Below are 24,771 nucleotides of genomic sequence, written 5' to 3' on the forward strand. Positions count from 1 at the left end.
GCTGCAGCACATATAGAAAGAGCAAAATGCCATTAATTATTGTTTTTGTGCAGAGGGCCATATTTAGGCAGTGTTAAGCCATGCGAAGTGACTTATGAACTTTTATAGAGCACCACCAAAGCGTCAAAAATAGTGATACTCCAGTGGCACTAGGGCACTGCTTAATTTGTGCCGGTGGTTTCCGATGATGAGCACCGGCACTTAATAGTCAACACCAGCTCTTATGGAAGTCAGCCACTTGGTGGCTGCTTGCTACTTTTGAAATTAGCACAACAACAGTTATTTAATAAGCATTTAATATGACAAATACCTGCTGCCTGGGCCATTACTATTGCTTTTAGTGGCCTGGAATAGTCTGGACTGTCACACTTATAGGAGTGAGATGGTTAGTTGTTGTGCTGGTAGGAGCAATGTGCAATGCAAGCTACTTTGGCTTCCTGACAAGGGCTGTGGCGCTTCTTTTTTTAAAAATTAAGCACTGCCCTGTGGGCTTGTAAATATGCCCCTGAGAGTTTCAGGCTTGAGTCAGGACGATTGGCATGTATGATATCTGCCCGTGGTTCCTGATCGGTGTATTGGCTTAAACCTTGTATTGGAATACTACTACTCTCCAAGGAAGAATCATCCATCTCAGGAAATGATGGGGAGATTTATAACCGATACCCTCAATTGCTGAACTTGAGTTCCTAATATCTGAAACCTCAGATTACAAAATAATTATCCATGGATATCCATAGAAAATAAGACAAAGTTTAGGCTTCAAGGAAAGGGACAAGGAGAAAGCAGTAAAGACACAAATGAAATTCTGCTCTTGCCTATTGAACAGGAATATCAACCTCTACATCAGTTGAATCAGGATTATCATTTGTCTCTTGCTTGGCTAATTCAACCATTGAGGTAGACCTTAATGAAGCACACCTTGCTGCTGCAACTGAACGTATAAATTATTCAAGTAAAAGCTTGACTTAATAAACTTTATAAGAAAGACAAACAGTTCAGGTCCCTAAGTGGTTGCACTCCCCCGCATTGCGATTATGGCCATATAACCTCTCCCTAGATTTATTGTATTATGAAGCTCCCCTGAAAATACCCTGATCGCTACGCCCACAGCTCCTTGCAACAAATAGAAAATGTAGGACGAGCTAAATAAAGCATGTTAACCCTAAAATCACATTCCTCCCAGGAAGATCTATTCCAACTCTACATGCTTTGAGGCATCCATGTAGCTGAGTGATCTTTATAGGGAAAAAGTTACAAATATAGACTTTTATACAGCACCAACATTGGATATAAGTACTTGCAAGGGGACTTCAGGACAAAGAGATACAATGATGTGTTCAGCATCATAGTGTGGATGGTGGCAGAAGAACAATGTGACCTAGTACCACAGATGGCCATTTACCCACTGCACCACATCTTCTCTCGAAGTGGTATACATTGGAGTGCCAAGTGGTCAGTGATTCCAGTAATGGCCAGTTATGTATCCGAGTTAAGCTCATGTAGCAACTCTGCACACTTTTCTTATATTGTCCTTTTTTCTGCACAATAACATAATTGCAGCTACCTTGTGCACATATTCGTGTGTGTAACAATGTTGGATTTGTTTCTCCGAAAATGCTTAGCTTAAGCATCTGTCTTCGTAAAACACTATCATAATGCCTCGAGCACTGAGTACAAGGCCTTTACACATGATGCACAAATGTCATTCCATGTTCCTCCACGGGGCGGCAGGGCTATCTGCATATCCACAACAACGCTAATCTGGGTATACATCGCTAGGATGCTTTTTATTATAAACAAAGAAGCATATTCGGGAGTTAGCAGAAGAGGCACTTCAGCTGACACCAAGGGTCCCTGCATGCTGAGGCTTTACATAGCAGCTGTCAGACATCTCTGTGAGAGTTGTCCAGTTCATGACCAGGACGGGGTCTTACATTCTATCTCGCCAGGTAATGGGGTTGAATCATCCAGTGGGAGGATTCTTGGCTACACACCAACATATGCTGCAGGTAGGGACTGCATAGTAGGAGTACACCTGATTGCAACCCTGCAATATATGCCTGGATATATGCTCTTTCAGCCCCATGGTGGGGCTATATCTGCTATTTACTCTTTTGGTGATTGTAATCACTTTCATCTGCTTCTGTCTACTGATAATCATAGCAAATGCATTCTATACAAGAATAATGTTGGTTCAATAAATATATTGAAAACATCCCATTGTGTATTCTCTATATATTTCTCTGAGAACAAGACTGCACGAGTGACTTAGTGAGAAGGTTCTAGATCTGTTACCACGATCCCGGAGTGGTCAAGGTTGTCATGTTCAGTGGTTGCCAGGACCCATTTTCTCCCTATTTGGGATAGGAGGGATAATGGTGGCACTGTGAGCTAGCTGGTCTCTAGTCCAACATCTCATGTGAGGGTGCATGGAATCAGTCTGAGCACCTCACCCAAAGTTTATGTTGTCCAAATAACGTGCATATCCAACGGATTAGTAGGGACTTCTCGACAGGGCTTTCCCAAGAATGAGATTCAATTCTGTTATTTATTTCCAAAACCCATGGTCCAGTTTCACAAGGCTGTGAATTTATTATGATTAGTAGAGAAGGCAGAGACACATTGCCAGGAAGAAAATCTGCTGTAATATTGAGCAAAAGACAGGAAATCCCCGCACAAGACTTGAACACTAACAAAAGCAAAATCATATGAACCGCATGTCAAGTAAACAACGGGAGAGCGGTGACGTGAGCTCCGACTATAATCCTCCTCTATAAGAAGACCAGATAACAGGACATTAGTAACTCTTACTACAGTCAACACAGTCTCCCCAGGGGAACAAGGGAGATTGGGACAGGGCGAGAGAGAGAGAGAGAGAAAGAGACAGTGAGAGAGAGAGAAAGAGTGAGAGTGTGTGGGTGTGTGGGTGTGAGAGAGAGCAAGAAAGGCTGTGATTATCTCTCTGGAGTCACAAGCCTTATGCTGCTGTATGCCAGCGTGTCACTATCTATTATCATTGATATAAAATCCAGCTGTCCGGCATGTGATTAAACAAATATAGTGCAAAGAATGCAAACTGAATATCTGAAATATTGCCTGACCCCGCTCTGTTTGGCAAATGTTTACCTGATAATGCAATGGTCAAGGCAGTAAATGACCCTAATGTGTACTGGGAAGACCATCCTAATCTAGGGAACAGCAGGATGCAGAAGGTGTAAGCAATCGACCTGCAGAAAGCCTACTTCAACATTCCTGTCATCAAGAAACACCTGAAGTTCCTGCATTTCAAAGTGGCATCTGAACACTACCAATACAAAGTCTGGCCCTTTGAGCTCAGGTCAGCACCTCGCACATTCTCCAAGTACATGGCAGTGGTAGTTGCTTACCTGCAGAGGAGGAAATCTTTGTCTACCCATACTTAGATGACTGGCTAATCAAACATTCCTCTCCCCGCCTCACTCGGGAACATCTTCAGGTCTGCATACAAGTGCTGCAGCAGTTGGGACTACAATCAATTTTAAAAAATCCATTATCATTCCAACGCAGATGATCCATTACCTGGAAGCAATCTTGGCTACCGAAAACCAAGAGTGTATCCTTTGGAGGATAGATTATCCTCAGTCAACAACAACTATTTGACTCTACTCCACATTCCCTATCCTTCAGTCAGGCAAGTAGCCTCTCTGCTGGGCTCCATGTTGTAGTGCAGCTACATTGTTCCCAATGCCAGATGACACATGTGCCCTCTCCAGCAGACACCGGAAGACCAGTGGTTGCAGTTCTCAGACCGCTGCGAAGATATAGTGACCCTCTCACAACTGGCCAAGGAATCGCTCCGAAGGTGGATGAAGAGACCTCAATTTACAATGGTAGTGCCATTTCACAAGGACCTTCTCGCACAGTAAATTATTACAGATGCTTTCCTCCATTGTTGGGGAGCACACATGGGCTTGCTACAAGTTCAAGGCATGTGGTCGGACACAGAGAAGTTGTACCATATCAACATGTTGGAGATGAGGGCAGTCCATCTCACTCTCAAGTCCTTTTACCCATCTATTCAGGGACACTCCCTTCTGGCACAGACAGAGACAATATGACCACGATGCACTATTTGAACAATCAGGAAGGAACCTGGCCACAGCCCCTGTCCATGGAGGCTAAAGCCTCATGGACGTGGCTGCTTGCCAGAGGTCTGACCATCTCCGCAATCTATCTTCCAAGTGCACTAAACATGCAAGCAGACTCTCTCAGTCGCAACTTTCCTGAAGCTCACAACTGGATACTAAACAATGAATTCATTCAAGACATTTTCCAACAATGGCTAATGCCACAAATCGGCCTGTTTGCGGATGAAGCAAATGCAAAATGCATCATCGGGGGGTGTTAGTAATAATATATATTAAAAAAATAACTTATGTGAAGCCGCCGGCCTCCTCCCGCGTCTCACTTCCTGTCCTCTACCTGGTCCATGCAGCCCCTGCGACAGAGTCCCATCCAATGCCTGTGCTGCTCTCATGCTATGAGAGCAGTATGGGATTGGCCTGAGCGGACTGAAAAGACGCTCCGCACAGGACAGGGAATCTATGAAAGTTTCTCCAGACCGACTGTTCAATATAGCTGGGCTGGAGAAATCTATGTGGGCATGGGTATTTTGGCCGGCCTGAGATGGCCGGTCAAACACATAGGTGCTCTTAGGGAGTACACATTGCACTCCTCCTCCCATGCTCCGCCCAGCCCCTTCCTGTATAAGCTGGCTCAGAGCCAGCAACTGAAAAATAAAACAATGCCGGAACATTGTTATATTTTTTATTTGCTATTTTGAGCCAGGCAGTGGGGCTAGGCTCCTTTTCCATTGCGGAGGAGCCGCCACTGAGGCGGGATCTCCTTTACAACCTAGGAGGAAACATTTTCCACCCCAACCTTCCCTCTCTGAGCTTGACGGCATTTCTCCGGAATTCATGCAATATGGACACTTAGGCCTTACCCAAGACTGATGGACATCGTGAAATAGCCTAAAAGGCCTTCTACCAGAAAATCATACACTTTCAAATGGCACACAGGTTTCCCACGCATGTTTCCTTATTCCAAATGCCTGTAGTCAAAGCTTTCCTAGAGGGAGTGGAGGAGGCAGAAAAGTCCATCATCTGTACTCTTAGAGACTCAAGCTTTTGGGAGCAGAGAGCTGTGCATACAGAAAGTTGTGAGATAGTCATATTTACTTGTTTAGAGGAGTATTGTGAGAAAAGAGAAAGAAAAATAAACCTTCTAATCATCCCTAGAGAAATTTTAGAAGAAGCCTAAAATCACATGATATTATAGGGGTCGTGAACTGTTGCTTGAAGTTGGTTCTGCTAAACTCAGCACCATTGAAACCACCAGACTTTGACTTGTGATTCTCAAGATGTCACTTTTGGAAAGTTGTCGCATCTCATTCTAAAACCAGTTAGATCTGTATTCTCCTGTGATTATAAGTGCAGTTGTTGCTCCTTCAACTGTGAGTGACCACCACTGCAAATTCTTGATCATGACCAACAGGAGGTCATGAAGGTCAATCTTCAGGTCTGATTAGATGAAGAGGGCTAAACAAAGTCATACTGATACCATGATGAAAGTGCAGTAAGGAATGAGTGCTAAATGAAACCAAGGAAAGTGCAAATGCAGTGAAGAAGGAATATACAGTCTGGATAGGTTCAAGGGAGCTTGAGTGAGGTTAGAGTGGGTGAAATACAGGAGGTTGCCAAGAAGAACAGTGAGAATCCGTTCACTAAGCGGAATCATGGCACAATGGTCATGAGGCTCAAATTGTAGTTGCCAACCATCTTGGAGTAGACAGCTTAGTGCTTCAAGGATAAGAGGGCTCTTCTCAACAGTGGCCAAATGTGAAAGTATGTGTTTAGCTCTTGTTTCACTCTGTCTTCACACTGGAGCACAATGCTTACATGCTGTTACTTTTTTTTTTTAGGAAGTTAATGGTGTGTTGACTTATAGACAATGAATACATTTGCATGGCCACATTGCCATTGTACTGCATGTGGCATTGGCAAAAACTCACAAAATTGAAATATCTGACTAATCAGAGTGTAAGAGCAAAGATAGGTCTTGGGATTAGCGAAGAATCAAGGATATAGCAACATGTGTTGACATAAAGGGGATGGATGGGCTGGAGATCCTCCATACAACATAAATTTGCTTTCAGTGTGCTCAGGAATATACCTTTTCCATATCCGAATATCTGCAGGAAAGGTGTCTGAGGTCGTCCGGACGTTTCCTCGGACTTGGATACCAGCATGTGTCTCACGGCTTCATATCCATTGGTTATAACCAAAGGGGTATGGCCCACCCACAGGGTGAATGTATTTCCATAGGTCTTTGCAAGCTGTTGATACAAAACACATAAATGGAGTCTCTAAGGATGGGAAACATAAATGACCACAACACATCATAAAAAACTGTTTAACATTGTCCTCAAACATTGTCTTATCCACATCTCCATTCATCTGCTGTCTTTATGTAGCAGTCACCTCAACCAACCATCCTTAGTTCAAAGTCATTTATAAGACTTTGAACTGTGCTAGCAACCAAGCCCAAATGTAGGTTTCCTAAGTTTTTTTTCTCCTTCTTTTTAAGCCACTTTTGCAGTTTGATGTCACACAGCTGGTTCAGCTGTAGTCACCTCAAACTCACAGCCTCTTACCAAAGTTGGTATGCACTGGTAATCTACTTTTGAATTTTGGCCAAAGTCTGACTGTTTTCCATGAGAGTTGGTAGAAAGCAAGCAGAGATCAGAGGACAAGTGAACTCTAGATCTTGGCCAGTAAATATGGGGACTTTGTCTTGAACTTCTGCTTACCCAGCTAAAAAATCATCAAATCAGGGGCATCAGCTTTGTATGATGCTCAAAGTGCGTTAATCGTGCTGAAGATGCCTTTAAGCCATTTTGCGGAGAGTCGAGTTGCCAGAAAATAATTTCATGTATCATGCAGTAGGGTACTAGTTACAGGGTCCCAGGAAGATTCCCTAGAAAACAACGCTTCGGATTTAAATATGATAAATACTGAGTCTAATCAGAAATTGATCAACCGTGATCAAAATTGTCAGATGGATGAGAAAATGCCTGAATTTGGGGATGATAAGGTAAATACTTGTGAATCTGAATCAAGAAGCAGAGACAATTGCCAGCTTTACTGGTATTCCAGATCCAGGTTGAACAAGAAAATGGGCATTACCTCCTCATCCATTCCTCATGCCATTACTTACTATATGTATTCATGAGGGGAAAGCTCACTTCAGTCACTCCTATCAAGAACCTCTCAACAAGAAAATAACCTGCCCTTTTTAACTATTTAAGGGCAACAAGACTTACAGATTTCCTGTTCTTTTTTGTGTGCACTGCTTCGACACACTCTTCACAGTGCTAGGGCCTGTGACTCACTTGGGGGTGGTTGGCGCCTGGGCCCGACATCCTCTACATATATATTACATCTAATGCTTGAACCCCATGAGTCGTTATATGAACAGAGTCTGCCATGGGGCTCTTTGTAACAAAATGGAATCCTCTTAGTATAAATCAGGAGAAACACACACTGAATGTATTTTTTCAGCAGCCTAATGGATGTTCTCATTAGGGTTGCACTGAGATAACAGACACAATAATGCGGGTCGCAAATAATCACAGAAGCAATGGAGATGTATGCCATACATCTCCATTGCTGATTTTTTGTGTCTTTTTTGTATATTTGTATGTTTATGCACACAATTAGGCACTGCGTCGTCTGCACTTTGTATGAGTCGGACCATTATTTGCATTTGTATTGTAGGAGAATAAACAAAAGTGTTGTGTATTTCCTTCAGACCCACAGTGTTTTCTCCCTTATGTTAACTCAACTCTATGTAGCATGTTGCCTTTGCTTTGCACACGTTACAAAAGAACAAGCTTGTTTTTGTGCTACACTTTTATTTTACAAATAGGCTGCAAATTGTTGTCATTAAGTTCATGTGCTGGGACTAAAACAGAACATTTCATACAAGGTCGAAAAATAATATGCTCTGTTTTCCCTGTAGTCATACACTAACACCTAGACATAATAGACAATTCCAGCTGCTGTTTTTGAACATGCTACTCTTATCATATAAACCAGAATTTGTCGGTTTGAAAACAGAGAGGACACATTCACATAGAGCAAAGGTCCTGAGATGAGAAAGAGCTTTATTGCTTGAAATGTAGAACTACCTATGTATGCCAGGAATGGGGTCCCCCACTAATCCCAGAGATCTATATTAGATCACTGTGCTTCAATAGTTAGGGTAGGTTTAGGTAGAACAACTTGCTCTAGGATGGGTGCTGGATTTTGGAATACTATAATTTACAATTCCAACTCCAGTCTGCAATAGTAGGGAAGGTGTTGGATTTTAAATCCAACACCTTCTGACCCCTCTGCAAGTCGTTGTTCCGTCTTGCGGAGTAATGGTATGATTTGTTACAATGCGGTCGTTGTAACGTCCGCGTTGTAATTTCATGCGGAGTTCCGGATTAGTTGTAAACGATGTTCACCGTTTAGGCACAACTGTCTTCCAATATGACAGGCCTTTTCATTGTATACAGTTTGTTAATTATGCTAATCACATTTTTGACTTGCATATGTCTTTTAATTGCAGCGCGTTTATTGCAAAATAGAGTACAATAGTTTCAATAAATATTGTAAGCTTTCCTCGTGTCTCTTTTCTCTTCATTGTGTACATGTATGAGTGAGAGAGCGAAAGCTGATGGCCTACTACCGCGAGCCCTGAGAAGATCTAAAGTGTGCCCCACTGTGGTGCCACATTACTTGTTTCTTCGGAAAGGTGAGGAGAGCAAGTAAGGCACTATAAGCTAGCCTGCATTTGAGCCCATAAGTACTGATGTGGTATGGGGACTCATTTCTGACATACTGATGTTCTGTGGTCCCAGGCATACTTTTGTTTCTAAGCAGAGTCCCTGCAACAACAGCAACAGAAACCTTTCCAGTCTGTGTCTTTTTTATGAAATCCAAATGACAATATTCAATTAGGCTGACAAAATAATACATTCAATGTGGGTTTGCCCTGATTTATACAAAGAAGACTCCATTTTGTCACAAAGAGCCCCACGGTGTACACCAAGAGTGCAGCCCGACCGGGTCCACTTTATTTTGGATGTTAAAGATCATGTGATGCACCTCCCCTTTTACATCATCTGCTTCATTAACCTGCAGTAAATTAAAGATTGTATTGCACCCCAAATTCCACTGAGAACTATGCAAATAAAAACTCACAATAAATACAAGCACACAGGAATATGAAAAAGAGTAATTTATGATTATCATGACTTTTATCTTCTTAACAATGATTACATATCTTAAATTTCATGTTAAATTTCATGTTTCCTGGCTATATCTATGCATGTTTCGGTGAACAACATACCTTCATCAGGAAACCCACGACATATTGTAGAAGCCACCACTTTGACGATTACTTAAACACATACCGCTCAGCCTGAAAGTATGGACAACCACATCTACCTCACGATCTTGTTGAAAATAAAAAGAAGAAGGTTAACTCAAAGTCTCCGGCTTGGAGACTACTCAATGTAGCGCGTAAACACATGCGGATGCAAGAGAGATGTCTTACATAATTAGCCGGGTCAGTGGTGCTGTTAATGATCTAATGGTCCTGAACCATAGTTTGGATTAAATTTAGAAAACACTCTTCAGAACTGCCGCAAGCGGAATGTCCTCTGAGCTGTAATAATAAATAAGTCCTTTTCATATATTCATGCCTTTTTTCCTTCAGTGCGTGGCCGCCGTGCGGGTAATCCGTAGGTACCAAGATGCAGATCTTTGTGAAAACCGTCACTGGGAAAACATTCACCCGCGAGGTTGAGCCCAGCGATACTATAAATTCATGCCAAGATGGCAGATGGGACGTAATCCGCTTTAGCTCCAGAGCTAGGAACTGCCGGATAGCGCCAAAAAACATTATGTGCCGCTATGTGAAGGAGGCGTGAGCCAGAGGGTAGCCTGGTGCGGACTTTCGTTGCGGCGCTCTGCCAGCCTGAGGCATCGCATTGCCTCAGAAGTAAGATGGCACCGTAGCCGCCCCTCTAGCGTGATCCCAGCACGGCGGAGCACCGCGATGGCAGCACAGGCGGTGGCGAGAGCAGAGACAGCGTGTGGACCCTCACTACAATTATCGGAGGTGCTGCACCAGCCTCCGGTGCCTTTACCGAGATTACAGTCCGAGTGAGTGGAGACAACATGGCGGTGCCTCATGCTTAAAACAGCCCGGATGAACAAGCATTGGCATAGCCAATAGGTCTCGCCTTTGGGACCTTATAAGTGTTTAGCCATGCAACAGTTGTGTAGTGTTTGGGCCTCAGGCCCACATGTAGATAAAGGATGGACACGGACACAGGCAGTATGGTTAGATAATTGGCCCAGAGCACGTGCGCTCGGCCCCTTTTATTGCCAGGATCACCTGACTCGTGACGCCTGTGGTGGGTGGGTGTTCAGTGTGTGTTACAACATGCTGAACACTAGAATGCTGACCGGTCCGTCACTACATCCCTCCCAAACTTTAATGAAAGTTAAAACAAAGGAAGTCCGAACCTGTGGGAGAAAAACGCAAGTTACAAACAAAACATAAATTGGTGATTAGGACTTCCACGTAGTCTCTTTGCTGATGGTCAGCTGCCGGCGAGGGTATTCTGGCAGCCGGGACCACTCTGTCTCCTTGGCACGATGTCCGGGTGCTCTACGGATGTGTTCTTTTGGACTCACACCGTGGAAGTGTGCCTCACAGTCTCTTTCTTGTACTGCCGTCAGTGGAAGTGTGGATGGAATGATGGTGGACTATTGTTGTTCAACTTTCCGCTGTATGGCCCTGGTAGAGGTGTTTCCTCCAACTGATAGTTGTCTTCTAACAGGATTCACCGTTGCAGGATATCCCTCTCACGGATACCCCTCTCTCGTGGGTGTCCCCTCTCACTGGACGACCCGGAGGCCCTTTGTTGCCAGGTTTCCACTGGACCGGTGGACCGCCGCCTTGACGCTCCGACCGCGTTGGAGGAGTCGCTACGGGTCCTCTTTCCGTGTCCGAAGCTCCACCTGAAAAGGGTGCTGTTGGCACTTGGTCCTTCGCGCGCTGCCTCTGTTCTCCCAGGATCTCCAGAGCAAGCTTCAACAGTCCATCTCTCGTTTTGGGACCCGCTGCCACCGGTGTCCCTTAGGCCTCTGCCCCTTGGATATCCACGGTCTTGTTTCCGTTACATCCCAGAGGTGGTTGTTACCAACGGACTGGCCTGCTCGCCTCTGTCGTCCCCGGGTGACCTTCGGGTTTGCGCATCGACGTATACTCCCCAGTGGTGCTGATGTTTTTCCCAGGTACTGAGTCCGGCTGTCCATGCACCTTCTCACTTTCCTCTTCGGGTACTCCCCTTCCGGTGTGTGTTGTGTTGGTTTGTCACGCACACCTCTTTGCTCTTCTCCTTTCCTCTTCTCTCCTTTTTTCGTCGTGGCATCGTGCCACTCAGGATCTGTCTTCCTTTTCCCTTTCTTTGCGACTTGGTCCAGTCTTCCTACCTTCTTGCTCGTCCTTACCAGGCTTCTCCGTGTAGCGTGCACTCTTCACGTTTCCCTCTGGTCCTGTCCCAACACTCGGACACTGTCTTCCTTTCACTCTGTGACTGGACCGTTCGTTGCGACCTTCTTTCTCGTAGTTACTTCTGATTTCGAGTGATGTTGTTGGACCTCTCGTCCTTCTCTTCCTGGTCCTCTTCGCGGACCTCTCCTGGGGTCCTCTTCATTGACGTCCCCTCGGTCTTTCTCTTCACTCTGGCTCTGACCTCTTGGCAGGTCAGTGTGCTCTCTGACCTCTTGTAGGTCTGCATCCTCCTTGCGACCATCTGGTGGTCGGCGTCGTCCTCCTTGTGACCATCTTGCTGGTCGGCGTCGTCCTCCTTGCGACCATCTTGCTGGTCGGCGTCGTCCTTGCGACCATCTGGTTGGTCGGCTTCTTCCTCCTTGCGACCATCAGCAGGTCGGCTTCTTCCTCCTTGCGACCATCGGCAGGTCGGCTTCTTCCTCCTTGCGAGTCTTCGGCAGGTCGGCTTCTTCCTCCTTGCGACCCTTCGTGCTTCTGGTGGTCGTGCAACCATTTCTTTTCTTCTCTAACTGTGGCAGTGCTTCAGCGCGCTTCTGACTGCGCCCTTCGCTTGCCTTTAGAGGCTCGTGGCCTGGATCTATCTATTCACACTTTGCCATCCAAGTGCTTTGCGCCTTGCTGTTTTCACTCCTGTGGCGAAGGCCCCTGGCCAGTAGGCGTTACCACACATTGCGCACCCTTGGCAGTCGGTCCTTTGAAAACCTTCCAGGTATGCATGTGGGGGGGGAGCGGTCTGCCCCCCGTCAGTTTATGTAGTTGCACATTTAGTTTACTCCGGTTTACTGGGTAGTGGCTTTCCCCGGGTTGCTGTGCGTTCCATCAGTCACTTTTGCTGCAGACTTGTGCTTTAATTCATCCTAACCCTTCCTTCGCTGCGGTAGCATGAAATGGCCACTAGATGGCACTGTAGGGTTAGCTGTGGCGGTCCCCAGCCGTTTTACGTGATGCTGGAACCTTGCTCGGTTTCCTGGTGCTACTGTTTATCCTGTGTACGAGCGTCATTGCACCAAAAGGAGCACTTGCAGGCAACTCGTGGTGGGTGCTGCCTACCCCTCAATCTGTGGCTCTGAGTGCAGGCTCCACCAGTTAGTCCTTCCTCTCTCAGATTTCATGAGCCTTGGTTACATCCGAGTTGCTGGCTTGCCCCTTGCACTTCCTCCTTTGCAAAGCTGATTCTTCTGCACCATGCCTTTTTTTCACGGGTGCAATACTAGGAATGGCCACATGATGGCAGTGTCTTTATTTCACGATGCACGAGCGTCGGCAGGTTCTCAACGCTGCGGACCTCGTGCACTCTTCTGGCTATATCCCCTCCTCACACGGGCCTGCCTCGGGACTCCTAATGGCGTTGCACACGCTGCCTACTGAGCAGGCACTCCCTCAGTTGGCCCCTCGCCCGGGACACCAAAGGTCTACAGGAGATCTCCCTCGTCTCCCCAGTGAGTCACTGTATTTTCTCTTGTTTTAGTGCTGGGAAGGGGGGGGGCGCACACCAGCTGCCTCCTGATTGTATTTTTTTTTTCCGCTACCCGCGTGCAGCAGTCCCACAGTTATCACGCTGCACAGGGTAGGGGAGAAAAGCTAGCGCTGTTGCGGAAACATGCCGCCTCCAAGCTTGGGCGGTCTCCGATTCTGCGTGATGTCATAGCGGACATCAGCAGGGTCTCGGGCCGACGCTATTCCCTCTCCTTCGTCTCTTCCAGTTGCTGGGCGCAGCGGCCAGCTCTTCACATTTCGCCGCTTTTACGGGCATTGAATTTTGGGTTCTTGATCATGAGGCAGGCCGCCTCGCTAACTTCTCCCGCCCGCCTGCAGTCGCCTTAATTGCTCTGCTTCACGCCACGCTCTTCCCCCGCAGCTTCCGTCACATGCTGCGCAGGGGAGCGGGCGGAGGTCGGTTACCCTCTGATGCGGCTGCGGGTGGGCTCCGCTCTTCCTTTCCACTTAAGTCGCCCCCGCGGCAGGTCTCCTAGCTTCACGGACCGCGCGGGGGGGTTTGCCGGTGCGATTCTGTTTCTTGCTCTCCCCGCTCCCGCGACAGCTTCTCAGCGCGAACGCTGTCCGGGGCGGGGGAGGGTTCGCGGCGGGGTGGGCTCCCGTTCGCTTCTCTCGCAGGGGGCTCCTCCTCACTCTCGGATGCGGGGTGGGCTCCCTCTGGCTTCCCTTGTAGTTTCACTCTCCCGCGGCTCCTCAACTTCGGCCAGTGGGCCCTTTTGCCCGCGCGGGTGGGCTCCGCGTGGTCCTTCCCCCTTGTGGGGCACTCCGTGGCGGCCGATGCGGGTGGGCTCCGATCGGCTCGCCCTTCAACACCGGGCACAGCAGCAGGCTCGACGGGGTCGGGGTGGGCACCCGACTTCCTCTTGCGGGGTCACGGCGTCACGGCCGATGCGGGTGGGCTCCGCTCGGCCTGCTCTACTCCCCGCGGCGCTTTCACGCCGTCGGGTTTCTGCCTGCACATGAGGTGTGGGGTGGGCTCCCAGTCATCTCGCTTCACGCCGGGGCTCTTCACATGCCCGCAGGCGATCAGGCGCTGTTCTCGCCTGCTCGGGGGGGTGGTGGTGGTGCCCTTCACGCGGGCAGCTCTCTCCCCTTTTCCCTCATCTGCTGGGCTGCTGCACGCACGGGCACATCTCACCCTCGTCGCCATTGTAGTGTTTGGGCCTCAGGCCCACATGTAGATAAAGGATGGACACGGACACAGGCAGTATGGTTAGATAATTGGCCCAGAGCACGTGACACCTGTGGTGGGTGGGTCTTCAGTGTGTGTTACAACATGCTGAACACTAGAATGCTGACCGGTCCGTCACTACAAGTTGCATAACTAAATACTTATAAGGTTCCAAAAGCGAGACCTATTGGCTATGCAAAGCGGCCGCGAAATTTAAAGTGATCGCGATCGGGATCACGATCAAACATCAAAGCGGCCGTGCGGTCGCGAAAGTGAAAGTAATTGCGGTAAAGCGCGGCGCACGCGCCCGGGCACATGCACTGTAGCTCTAGGCTGGCCTGGTAGCACTTTTTGGAGCCCTCTCAATAAGTCTCGCCAGACCAGCGCATGCGCTGGGTCAGGCGAGACCTAAAAATCCTAATACCGTCAGGGATCCTGAAATCGACATAGCTGCCCCAGCAGAGTAGCAGAGAAGGCAGTGAAACCGGTACCACACACGGAAACAGTTGCACTACAGAAATCCGGTGAGTGTGGCGAGCTGGGCGGGAGACTTGATCTGAGTGAAAGAACTCGGGGCCCATGGGCAGCTCGTAGGTAGCCCATCACTAAACTGGCAAGCAACAGTGTGAGGGGGATTAGCGCATTAAGAAAGAGCGCTACCAGAGGCATGGAGAGCGATACCAGCAGCTCCGGACGGAAGTGACCTGCCTGACCTCAGCAGGGCACCCACTGCCCGATATTGCTTAATAGGAGAACGGGGAGAACGCTGCTGGATTCTACTGTCTTGTGCATAAACCTCCTGGGGACTCCTGAGTGATATTGGAAGGCCCTACAAACTTAACAGTAATTCCGATCTCTTTCAGCCAAAATTATCCATACCACATTGCCTGACTCCAGCATGGAGGTGCCGATGGATCTGCTCCCTCCGTTACAAGAATTATAGAACACCCTAGAAGCCCACCTATAGAAGACGGAAGTGCCTGACGTTGGGAGTGCCCAGAATAAGCACTGTACTAGCAAAAAGCAGTTTGAGATTTCCTGCCACTTGTGATCCTCTGCTGCAGGTACCCTTTATGTTCTAACTGTATTTGCGCTGTATACGCCCTTCACGGCGATCTCTCCCGAGATACTGCCCGTACCGGCCTGACTTTAAAATGGCGGCCGCAATATTCCTCGATCCTCGTCTACACACATCTTGCCGCAATATTTGCTCCTGCGTAATGCAGAACCTAAAGTTTGCCTGCGCTCTCTTCACTCTGTAGCCCTCTGACACATTATAACTGCTCACTCACTCACTTTAGTTAACGCGTGTAGCAGCAACTGAAGGAGCTATGAACAAAATGGTCCCCAGCACATGTTAATGCACTTTAACTTCAATATCATTACCACCTACATTTACTGTATTGGGGCAGCAGATTCCCAGGCAACTGAACCAGCGACCCAAATATCAATTCCCCCTTCACCAGTGAGGGTCATTCTTACCAGCCTGACTGTCCCTAAGATGGCCGGCATGAGGGGGCCTTCCACTAAAGCACTCTTCCTCTCCATGTTGGTGAGGGATCCTGCATTTGTTCTCCAGGGATACAGAGACCTCTCTGAGAGTGACCACAGCGGCAAGGGAGACACACTCATTAGAAGATTGGGAGTGGTCTCATTACCACTGAGATCGTAGCACGGTACACCATGACCGGTGCTCTCGATGGAACGTTTGATGATGCCCCCCGGCGGAAACCATAACTGTCTGTACGTACCGCGGTGCCCGAGCAACCTTGGCCGATGCCCGGTCGAGCTGTCCTACGCAGCTATAGAGGAGTTTGGCTCTGGTTCACCCCTCGGCTGTCACCTATCCAGTCGGACATCGGACATTGTTTTCCTCGTCTCCCCCGTTGTGTTTCTTTTCCCTCCCCCGCTTCCTCCCTCTGTGATTCATTGTCTGCCTCCTCTTTTCCAGCCTGACCTTTCTGTGTCCCCTGAAGTACTTTTCCCCTTGTCGTTTTTTTTCTATGTTATGCTATGCTTTAGTAACTCATGTAACTAAGTTATACTGTCTCCCTTTCTATGTTATGCGACGCTCCAGAAACTGATGTAACTATGTAACAATGTTCTGAAACAATGTCCTACCTCATGTAAAGAGCTCTGATACCTTCGGATCTATACTGCATAGTTGCCCGGGGAATTTGGAGTACAGTAGTATTTTCCCTGCCCTTGGATCTGCCATTAATAGTAGGGGGTCCTTTTCTCAGCCTAAATTAAGCATATACCAGAGCCAGTGTGTGCTGAACAAAACACAATAGGTGTGTGCTTGTCTGTTTGTTTTTCCCCTCATGGTTTCTGCTTGTTTTTTTGAGACACAGTGGCACCGGCCTGTGTTTCCGTTTATGGGCAGAAGATTTTTTTTTTCTTTCATTTAAGCAGTGCTTAAGGCTTGCTTTTTTGTGAAGGAGAGATGAGTTTTGGATCGCCAACAGCCTTGTTTTCTTGCTACATCGGCACAAAAAGTTAGGGGGCATACTTCTAATTCCAATTTGTAGGGAAAGTTATTTTAAGCAGGAATTTATTGATTGAAATGTTTCACTTACCTGCTTCTGTGCCACTGCAATGATTTCATCTAGGAAGCCGGTTATCTTGTCTTTTCTTTTTAAAGAAGTGAGGGTGACAAGGATTCAGCAAAAAAACAAGTATTGGCAAAGCCAATAGGTCTCAGCAATGCGAGAGCTATTGGCTTTGTCAATGTGTAATGTTTTATGACAATAGGCAACATTCTGTTACACTAACTCTAACGGACATTAACCCCAAAGCATTTTGTGAGTTTGACATAGAAATGTTGGGTTACTTTAATTCAAGGTTGGAATGTTTAGGCAGATCAATGTTTACAAAAGTTTATGTTGCTCTCAAGGGACACAACATAATCGGGTGGCAGGAGCTTGCAAAAATAGCATTATATCTCATTCCAGGTTCTTAAAACCCCATTGCTCTTGGTGATGTTTCCCAAGGTCATACTGGTGCTGGGTTTTTAGAAGATGAAGATACCAATGTGGATTGTCTAGCTCTTCAAGATCACGCCACAGATATCAAAAAGGTTTTAGATTGTTTTCCTAATTTGTTTTCAAACAACTTAGGCACGATTAAAGGTTTCCAACATCAAATTTGTCTCAAGCCTGATGCCCAACCCATTGTCCACAAAGTACGCCCATTACCGCTAAGTGCCAGGGATGAGCTCAAGTCTGTACTCAAGTCATTGTGTGATGAAGTGGTCATTGCTCCATGTGACTCCTCACAATGGGTTTCCCCCATTGTTATAGTCAGGAAAAAATCTGGGGAGGATAGGTTGTGTGCAGACTTGCGCACCTTGAAAAAAAATATCTTAATTGCATGCCACCCCCTGCCAAAGATTCATGAACTGCTGGCCAGTTTGGGGGTCCAAAGTTTTTTTCAATCATTGACCTTCGCTCAGCCTACCACCAAATACCTTCGACAGAGGATTCCCAAGAATTTACGACATTTGTCACACCCTTTGGCGTTTATAAATACCTCAGGCTTTCATTTGGCCTAGCCTCCGCAGACTGTGTCTTTCAGAAGATCATGGATAATCTTTTTGGAGACGTGCCAGGAGTCCAGGCCTACCATGATGACATTCTGGTCTTTGCAGATAATTGGGAAACACATTTAAAAAATCTGTCTAGAGTTTTGTGCAAATTAGAAGACGTAGGCATGACCATTAGAACAGACAAATGTCAGTTTGGCACTCAACAGATGGATTATCTAGGTCACTCATTGTCTCAGGAAGGCATCAAACCCAAGCTATCCTTCATTAATGCCATCAGTCATTCTGCTCCCCCCAAGTATAAAGATACCCTTCAATCATTTTTGGGATTAGCAGAATATTACACTCGCTTTGTTAAGGGTTATGCTCCAACTGTTGAACCTTTACGGGCCCTTCTTCGCAAGGGTTCAACATTTGTCTGGTCTGAAGAGGTTTCATCTTCTTTTGATCAGGTTAAAAAATGTATAATTGAGGCACCTGCTTTACACGCCTTTCAAGATGGTTTAAAATGTTTCCTCATGTGGATGCCAGTCTCACTGGCTTAGGTGAAGTCCTTGGTCAATAGGTATCCGGGAAAGAACACACGATAGCTTTCTCTTCTAGAATTCTTAAGCCATCTGAGACTCACTATAGCACCATTGAACGCAAGGCACTCACGTGTGTTTGGGCGATTGAGAAATTCATTACATTTGGGGACGTGAATTTGATCTGTTTACTGATCACAAACCTCTTACACATATACTTAATGGTACAGGTCTTGGTAAGGCTTCTTCTAGACTGGTTAGACTGCTGCCCAAATTACAAGAGTTTCATTTTTCTATCAAACATATTTCAGGTATTAAGAATTTCAGCGCAGATTGTCTGTCACGCATGGCGGTTCCAGAGGACACTGATCTTGAAGATGTTGAGGACACAGAATGTGTTGTAGCAGCTTTGGATGCGATCAAGGAGTGTCCCAGTATCTCTGAGCAGTTATGGATGGAGGCTTACAGTAAGGGCAAAATTCTTGAACAAGTTATGGACTATATTGTTATAGGTTGGCCTGAGAACAGGAGACTCTCTGGTGAATTAAAAGCTTTTTCCATGGAATCATCTGATTTGTCCATTGTCAATGGCATGATTATGCGGCATGATTCTTTTGTTCCTCCAACAACTCTCAGGGAAGACATAATCAAATCTGCACACCATGGCCATTTGGGTGTCACACCAAGACTTCCCCGTTAATCAAGTTGTATTATTGGTGGCCATCATTGGAGTCTCAGGTCAAATTTTGTATTGATACTTGCGCAGAATGCTTGTTGTCTGATAAGAAATGGAAGTTGATGAAAACCCCCATGCATCCTGTTCCCTTTCCAGACAGGCCTTGGAGTAAAGTTGGCTTGAATTTTTCTGGGCCGTATGATATTTTGCCTTTTGATCTCAGGTTTCCCATTTTAATGGTTGATTATCAGTCTAAATTGATTTATCATATGTTTTGTGATGCAGCTAGTACTGAAAAAGCTGTCACGTTTTTGAAGATGGTCTTTGCTGTTGAAGGTTCTCCATCTATCACTGTTACTGACCATGGTAAGCATTTTGTTTCTCATAAGATGTGCACGTTTTAGAAAGTAATGATGTCAGTAATTTCAAGGTTGCGCTGTATTCGCCAGCCTCCGATGGATTAGTTGAAATGGCTAATAGGTTGGTCAAGGATGCCATTCAGGCAGATGTTTCTTCTCACCAAGATGTTCAAGATGTTGTTGATGCCAAATTGTGGGCTTTCAACATTTCGCTCATTGTACCACAGGTGTCCCACCTTTAATTCTTCTGAGGGGTAGAAATGCCCACACCAAGTTATGTTCTAATAGGTTGCTAAACAAACATGACAAGCATGACCATGTTGACAAAGGTCTTGCTTCTCGTGTGTTACAAAGGCAGAATCTCATGAAAACTGTACATGATTCTGGTAAAAGTTTTAACAATATGGATCTTAAAGTCAATGATTGGGCCCTTATTAAAAATCCCAAAAAGTTGCAAAAGGTTTGCCTAAACTTTCTGCTCCTGTTCAGGTCATTGAGGTGAGCAAAGGTTAAGCTCTTCTTGACTCTAAGGGATGGTGGAATAAAAGATTTCTTGTGCATCTCTCTGACGCACAGGTTGCCTCTTTGCTCAAGTTGTCCAAACAGTAAGCTGAAAAGTGTGTCTGTACTAATTGGTTACATGATCTCACTTCTGGTGTTTCATCTCCGGTTGGTGAGAGTAAGGCTCTTGAAGCATCTACTTCTTGGTGCAAACTTCACACGTCAGTCAGCATGACAGTCCTGCTCCCAGGGCTGATACGATGGCTGTTGATCTTTCCTCTCTTACTGGTACTCTTGGTACTCGGCAAAGGAAGTTACCTTCCAAACTCAATGATTATATTTTGTCATGAATTCTTGTCAAATTTATATAATGTTTTCACTTACTGTTTGATTACCTTGGTTCTTACATTTGTTTTGTTTTTCTTTCTCAATCTTGTTCTTTATGAGGAGGGAGAAGTTGTAGTGTTTGGCTCCTTCCTGCGCTGTGCTCAGCGTGAGGATGCCTTGTGGTTTCGCCTCATTTAAACAAGATTCCACTATCGGGCTACAAACGATGCGTGCCAGGATTCTGCTAACGTTATTCAGTTGGTGGAGATACTGGTACACAGCGGGAGCGCTCGGTCGTGGGTGCTGCAACTCAGAAATAAATCTTCAAACACCTCGCCTTTGCCTGACGTCTCATCATTTCTTCGATTACCACACAATGTTAATGTCTTTTAGCCAAAAGCACAGAATTTAAGTGTGTAAGTAAGTTTTTGGCATGATACAGAATTGACTTTCTTCTATCGAAAACGATTGTGGATCTAAAAAAGATGCCAGAAGTTGTAAAAATGTATAATAGTCTATATAACTTCCATGTCATCAAGTGAAATATTTAACCGACTCCAAAGTTAACCGGAACTTTGATACCTCATCAGAGCTGAAAAAGGTAAAGGCACTATTAAAAATTATGAAATGCAGTCGGATCTCTTAATAGGGGTGGGCAGGGAAACAGTGGCTAATCATACCTTTGAAGAATCCAATGAGTGTGATATTTGTTTTGGAGAGCGTGCCCAATAAAATCAAAGGAGAGTAAAAACTATTTTGGAGAGCAATGATGGTTTTCAGGCACCTAGGGTGTCATGATGAACCTTAGTCAACAACAGCGAAAAACACCATAATACTGCATATATGGGTTAAGCTGTGTAATTTGTAACCGTTTAAAAATTAAAAACATTGGTGTTTCATCAGGAAACAATAGGTTAAATTCAAAAGGAGAAATGTTCATCCCTAATGGTATCATCGCAGGCAATCTGAGGTAGTACACAGTGTTCTTCTCTAAGCCTGTACTAATGTAATAACTGAATCTGACCTTTGAATCGAGGAAATTAATTGGTGAACATATGTTTACTAGTATAGTTTTCACAAGTAACACGGTCTACTGAGCCACATTTATTTTGACTTGCACGGCGTATATATAAACACAAAATATGTTGTGAAGGCTGTATGCAGACATGTATCAAAAGCAGGCAATTGGAACACTTTTCATTCAAACTAAACACGGGTAAAGGTTTCTCAGACATGCTGCTGAGGTTTGCTCACAAATTGCAAAAGTACATTTTGACATCCTGACAGCCTCTTAAGGTTGAATAATTTATTCACTTTTGGTAGCAGTATTTACCTAATATTTGAGATATCATCAATGTGATATAAAAAGAGGCATCCCTGCTGTACAAGCTCTTAGCATACCCCAAAACAAAGCTATAACCCGTGGTTAGCCCAATTCTAACAAAAGCTTGGTATGAGTCACATGTATGGCAATCAGACGCCAGGTCACATCAGCCCATAAAAGTACTACAAGGAGACAGTGGAATGAGTCCACAGCTCCTAAGGAGCTGGAAGGGTTGGGTAGTGAACGTCATGCACTGAAGAGAAAGTGATTGATCTGGAGTAGTGTGACTAGAAGATTATCCTCAAAGCAGCAGTGTCCATCATAACCATTTAGAACAAAGGAAACACTGGGACATTCATTCCAAGAAATCCTCTCACTTTGAAGTCAGAGAAAGAAAAGTAAACATGTGCCCTCAGCCACCAATGTCTCACATTTGATCTCGGTCTTTGAATGCACAACAAATGTGATGAGATAAGAACAAGATTTATAGGCCTGTTTACAGAAACAGAGTTTGAGCGAGTGAAAACACGATCACTCTTTCTAAGTGCTCTAAGATAAAAAAGTAGTTTCTAAAATGGTTGCAGCGGATGGATAGTAGTAATTTGTCCATGCACTTGGGGAGGGCTAAATGCAGGAAGAGGCATGACGCATGCATGCCATAGACAAATGGGGAGAAAGAATGCGAGAGCGATGATGGGGCCAGCAAATGGGAAGCCTATGGGCGGGCTGAAGCCCACATATTAAACACAAAATGTCTCTTCGAGTGAGCACATGTGCTGTCTAGCCCGGATCTAAAAAAGGAAAAAAAGGTGTAGGGCTGCCATCTTTATTACTTGTAAAATATTTTTGCTTTTTAAAAAAAGAAAAATATATTTTTTGTTAGCACACATATCAGGAATGTATTATTTTCTTAATAGTGCTTTGGTGTTCACAATGGGTAAACATAGTAAGAAACCTAGACATTTGTCTCCTTCTTACTTTAGGAGTAGGGGTCCTCTGATTCAGCTAAGAACGTGCTCAAGAGGAGCTCTTCGGCGGAGCTCACAATGTTTCTGATAAGAAGCTCCAACTGGTGATTAAATCCATTTCTGATTCCTTTAACAGACAGCAGGAGGAGACTAGCTGTCTGGTGCCTGATAGAAGGGATTCCTCTCAGAGTTCCGATTCATCTCCATCTTCAGTCTCTTCTCTTGGCCTTTTCTCAGCTTTGACAATGATGAGTTTGAATCTGGTGCTCTGAGAGGAACATACTTACAAAAAGAAGAACTGAGGGTACTGGTTCTTATATATCCTCTAATGTGCATCTCCCTATGGATGAGGATGAGCCTTCTACAAGCAATGCTTGTTTTGAGCTGTTGGTTGCCAGTGGGGGCCACCTGCACTCATTTTTGGGCACTAGCACTTTTCTCCACTTTTAGAGTGGAGAGGGAAAAACACAAAACAGAAAGACAGAGGAAGAGAAAGATGGATTACCTGTAACAAAGGGAGAAAGTAGGAGCCTACAAGAGTGAGATCATGAGGAAGGCAGGGTCTGGTGGTAGATGAAAGAGGCATGAGGTGAATTTTGGGCAATGCAGCCTTCGTATTCAGCATGCCAAAATTCCATTGCACTGGCAACAGGCTTCTGAGCAGAGCCCTGGGCGCCGTCACTCTTTCTTTTACCAGTTTAGCACTGGAATAATGTGGTGACTGTTCGAGGCAGTTCAAGACACCCATCTTTCCTAGATCCCCTGTGAATCCTCCGGTGCATGGTCTCTTGAAAAGAAAAATAGAAAGGTCCAGAGAAGACTTCTGTTCCCAGGTTTATGGGAAGGTTTTATCCTTTAGCTAAAGGAGAACTGGAGCTTCCCCAAAACCTCTCTATAGACCCCTTATAAGTTACCCTTAGAGGTAGCATTGAACACATTTTAAATATTAGCACATTATTCAATCAAAACACACATTTCTCAAAAATATGACAGACATACAGTTGTCTCCGGCAAACAATGAAATGTAAATAATGTATTTTATGTGATTTTTTTTGTTTCTCGATGTCCTGGTCGTAAAAGGAACGCACAATATCCTATTAAGTAGTGGTATGCCATGCCGTGTTATGGGGTGCCATGCTAGTTTACAGCATGTTATGCAACATCATGCTCTGTCATTGCATATCATGTTTATGTTATGATATGTCACAGCCTATTACGGAATACTCTGAAAGGCTATGTAAGGCAATGCTATGTCTTACTATATTGTATCAAATGATGGCATGCCATGCCATGCTATGTCATGAAGGATTAATGCAGTGTATCCTGATGCTCTGTACACTCGCTGTGCACTGGGGTGTAGCTATCATTGTAGCTGTAGGTGCACTGGGGCTGGGGCCTAGGCTCCTGAGAGACCCACTGAAACCTGATTATTGTGCACATTTGCTACCTAACAGGCAATCAGTGGCTCCTTTTCCTTGGCTCCTGAGAGGACCACTGAAAACCTGATTATTGTGCAAATTTGCTACCTAACGGGCAATCAGTGGCTCCTTTTCCTTGCTCGCACTGTCGACCAGGAAACCCATGCAATGCTATGCTATGTACAAGCTCTTGCAAAAGTCGAGGTGGGAAATTCAACAGTAAGGATAATAGCAATTCTTTTGAGGTGGGTAGAGGAGGAGATGGGCCCCTGGCACGAAATGAAGGCGGATTTGCTGACACAGTTACCTGAAGTAGGAAGGAAAGCTTGCTGCCCAACAGAACACTGAGGTTGCAAGCTCAGGAAACAGGTTGTGGAGGGACAGCCAAAGGATTCAGTTGAACCAATGTAAGATTGTGAGGTTTAGCAATGCCCATGAGGATAATATTAGTTTTGCCACCATTCAAATAAGGTCAGTTTCCCTGCATCCATTGGAGAACATGGAAGAGGCAAAGGAATTGCTTTGATTGGCTGTGGGAATTACCTTCTGGCTTGAGGTGGAGTTGCATGGATCACTGATGAAATGTAGAGTGAAAGAATATCATGTTCCCAAAATATTGGGACATAAATATCGATGTCAAAAATATCGACATCCTATCTTCATAATGGTAAGTACTAAAATATTAAATAATACATATAACTTATTTTTTTTTTAGAATTATTACAAAATGTTAACAATTATAAGTAATAAAAGTAATGTAAAAATAAATTAAACATATATATATAC

The 24,771-nt window shown here is 45.3% G+C and overlaps 1 protein-coding gene across 1 annotated transcript in view; it reads right to left on the reverse strand.

Annotated features, from left to right (window-relative positions):
• The window catches only part of LOC146786207 (cytochrome P450 2J5-like), a 438,174-nt gene that overhangs the window by 317,732 nt on the left and 95,671 nt on the right, over positions 1-24,771 (reverse strand). The window contains exon 2 of the mRNA XM_085635784.1: positions 6,214-6,376. Within this exon, the coding sequence (XP_085491910.1) occupies positions 6,214-6,376 (163 nt within the window). The remainder of the gene's footprint in view (positions 1-6,213; positions 6,377-24,771) is intronic.

This window comes from Triturus cristatus, chromosome 11, assembly GCF_964204655.1.
Source record: "Triturus cristatus chromosome 11, aTriCri1.1, whole genome shotgun sequence".
NCBI lineage: Eukaryota > Metazoa > Chordata > Amphibia > Caudata > Salamandridae > Triturus > Triturus cristatus.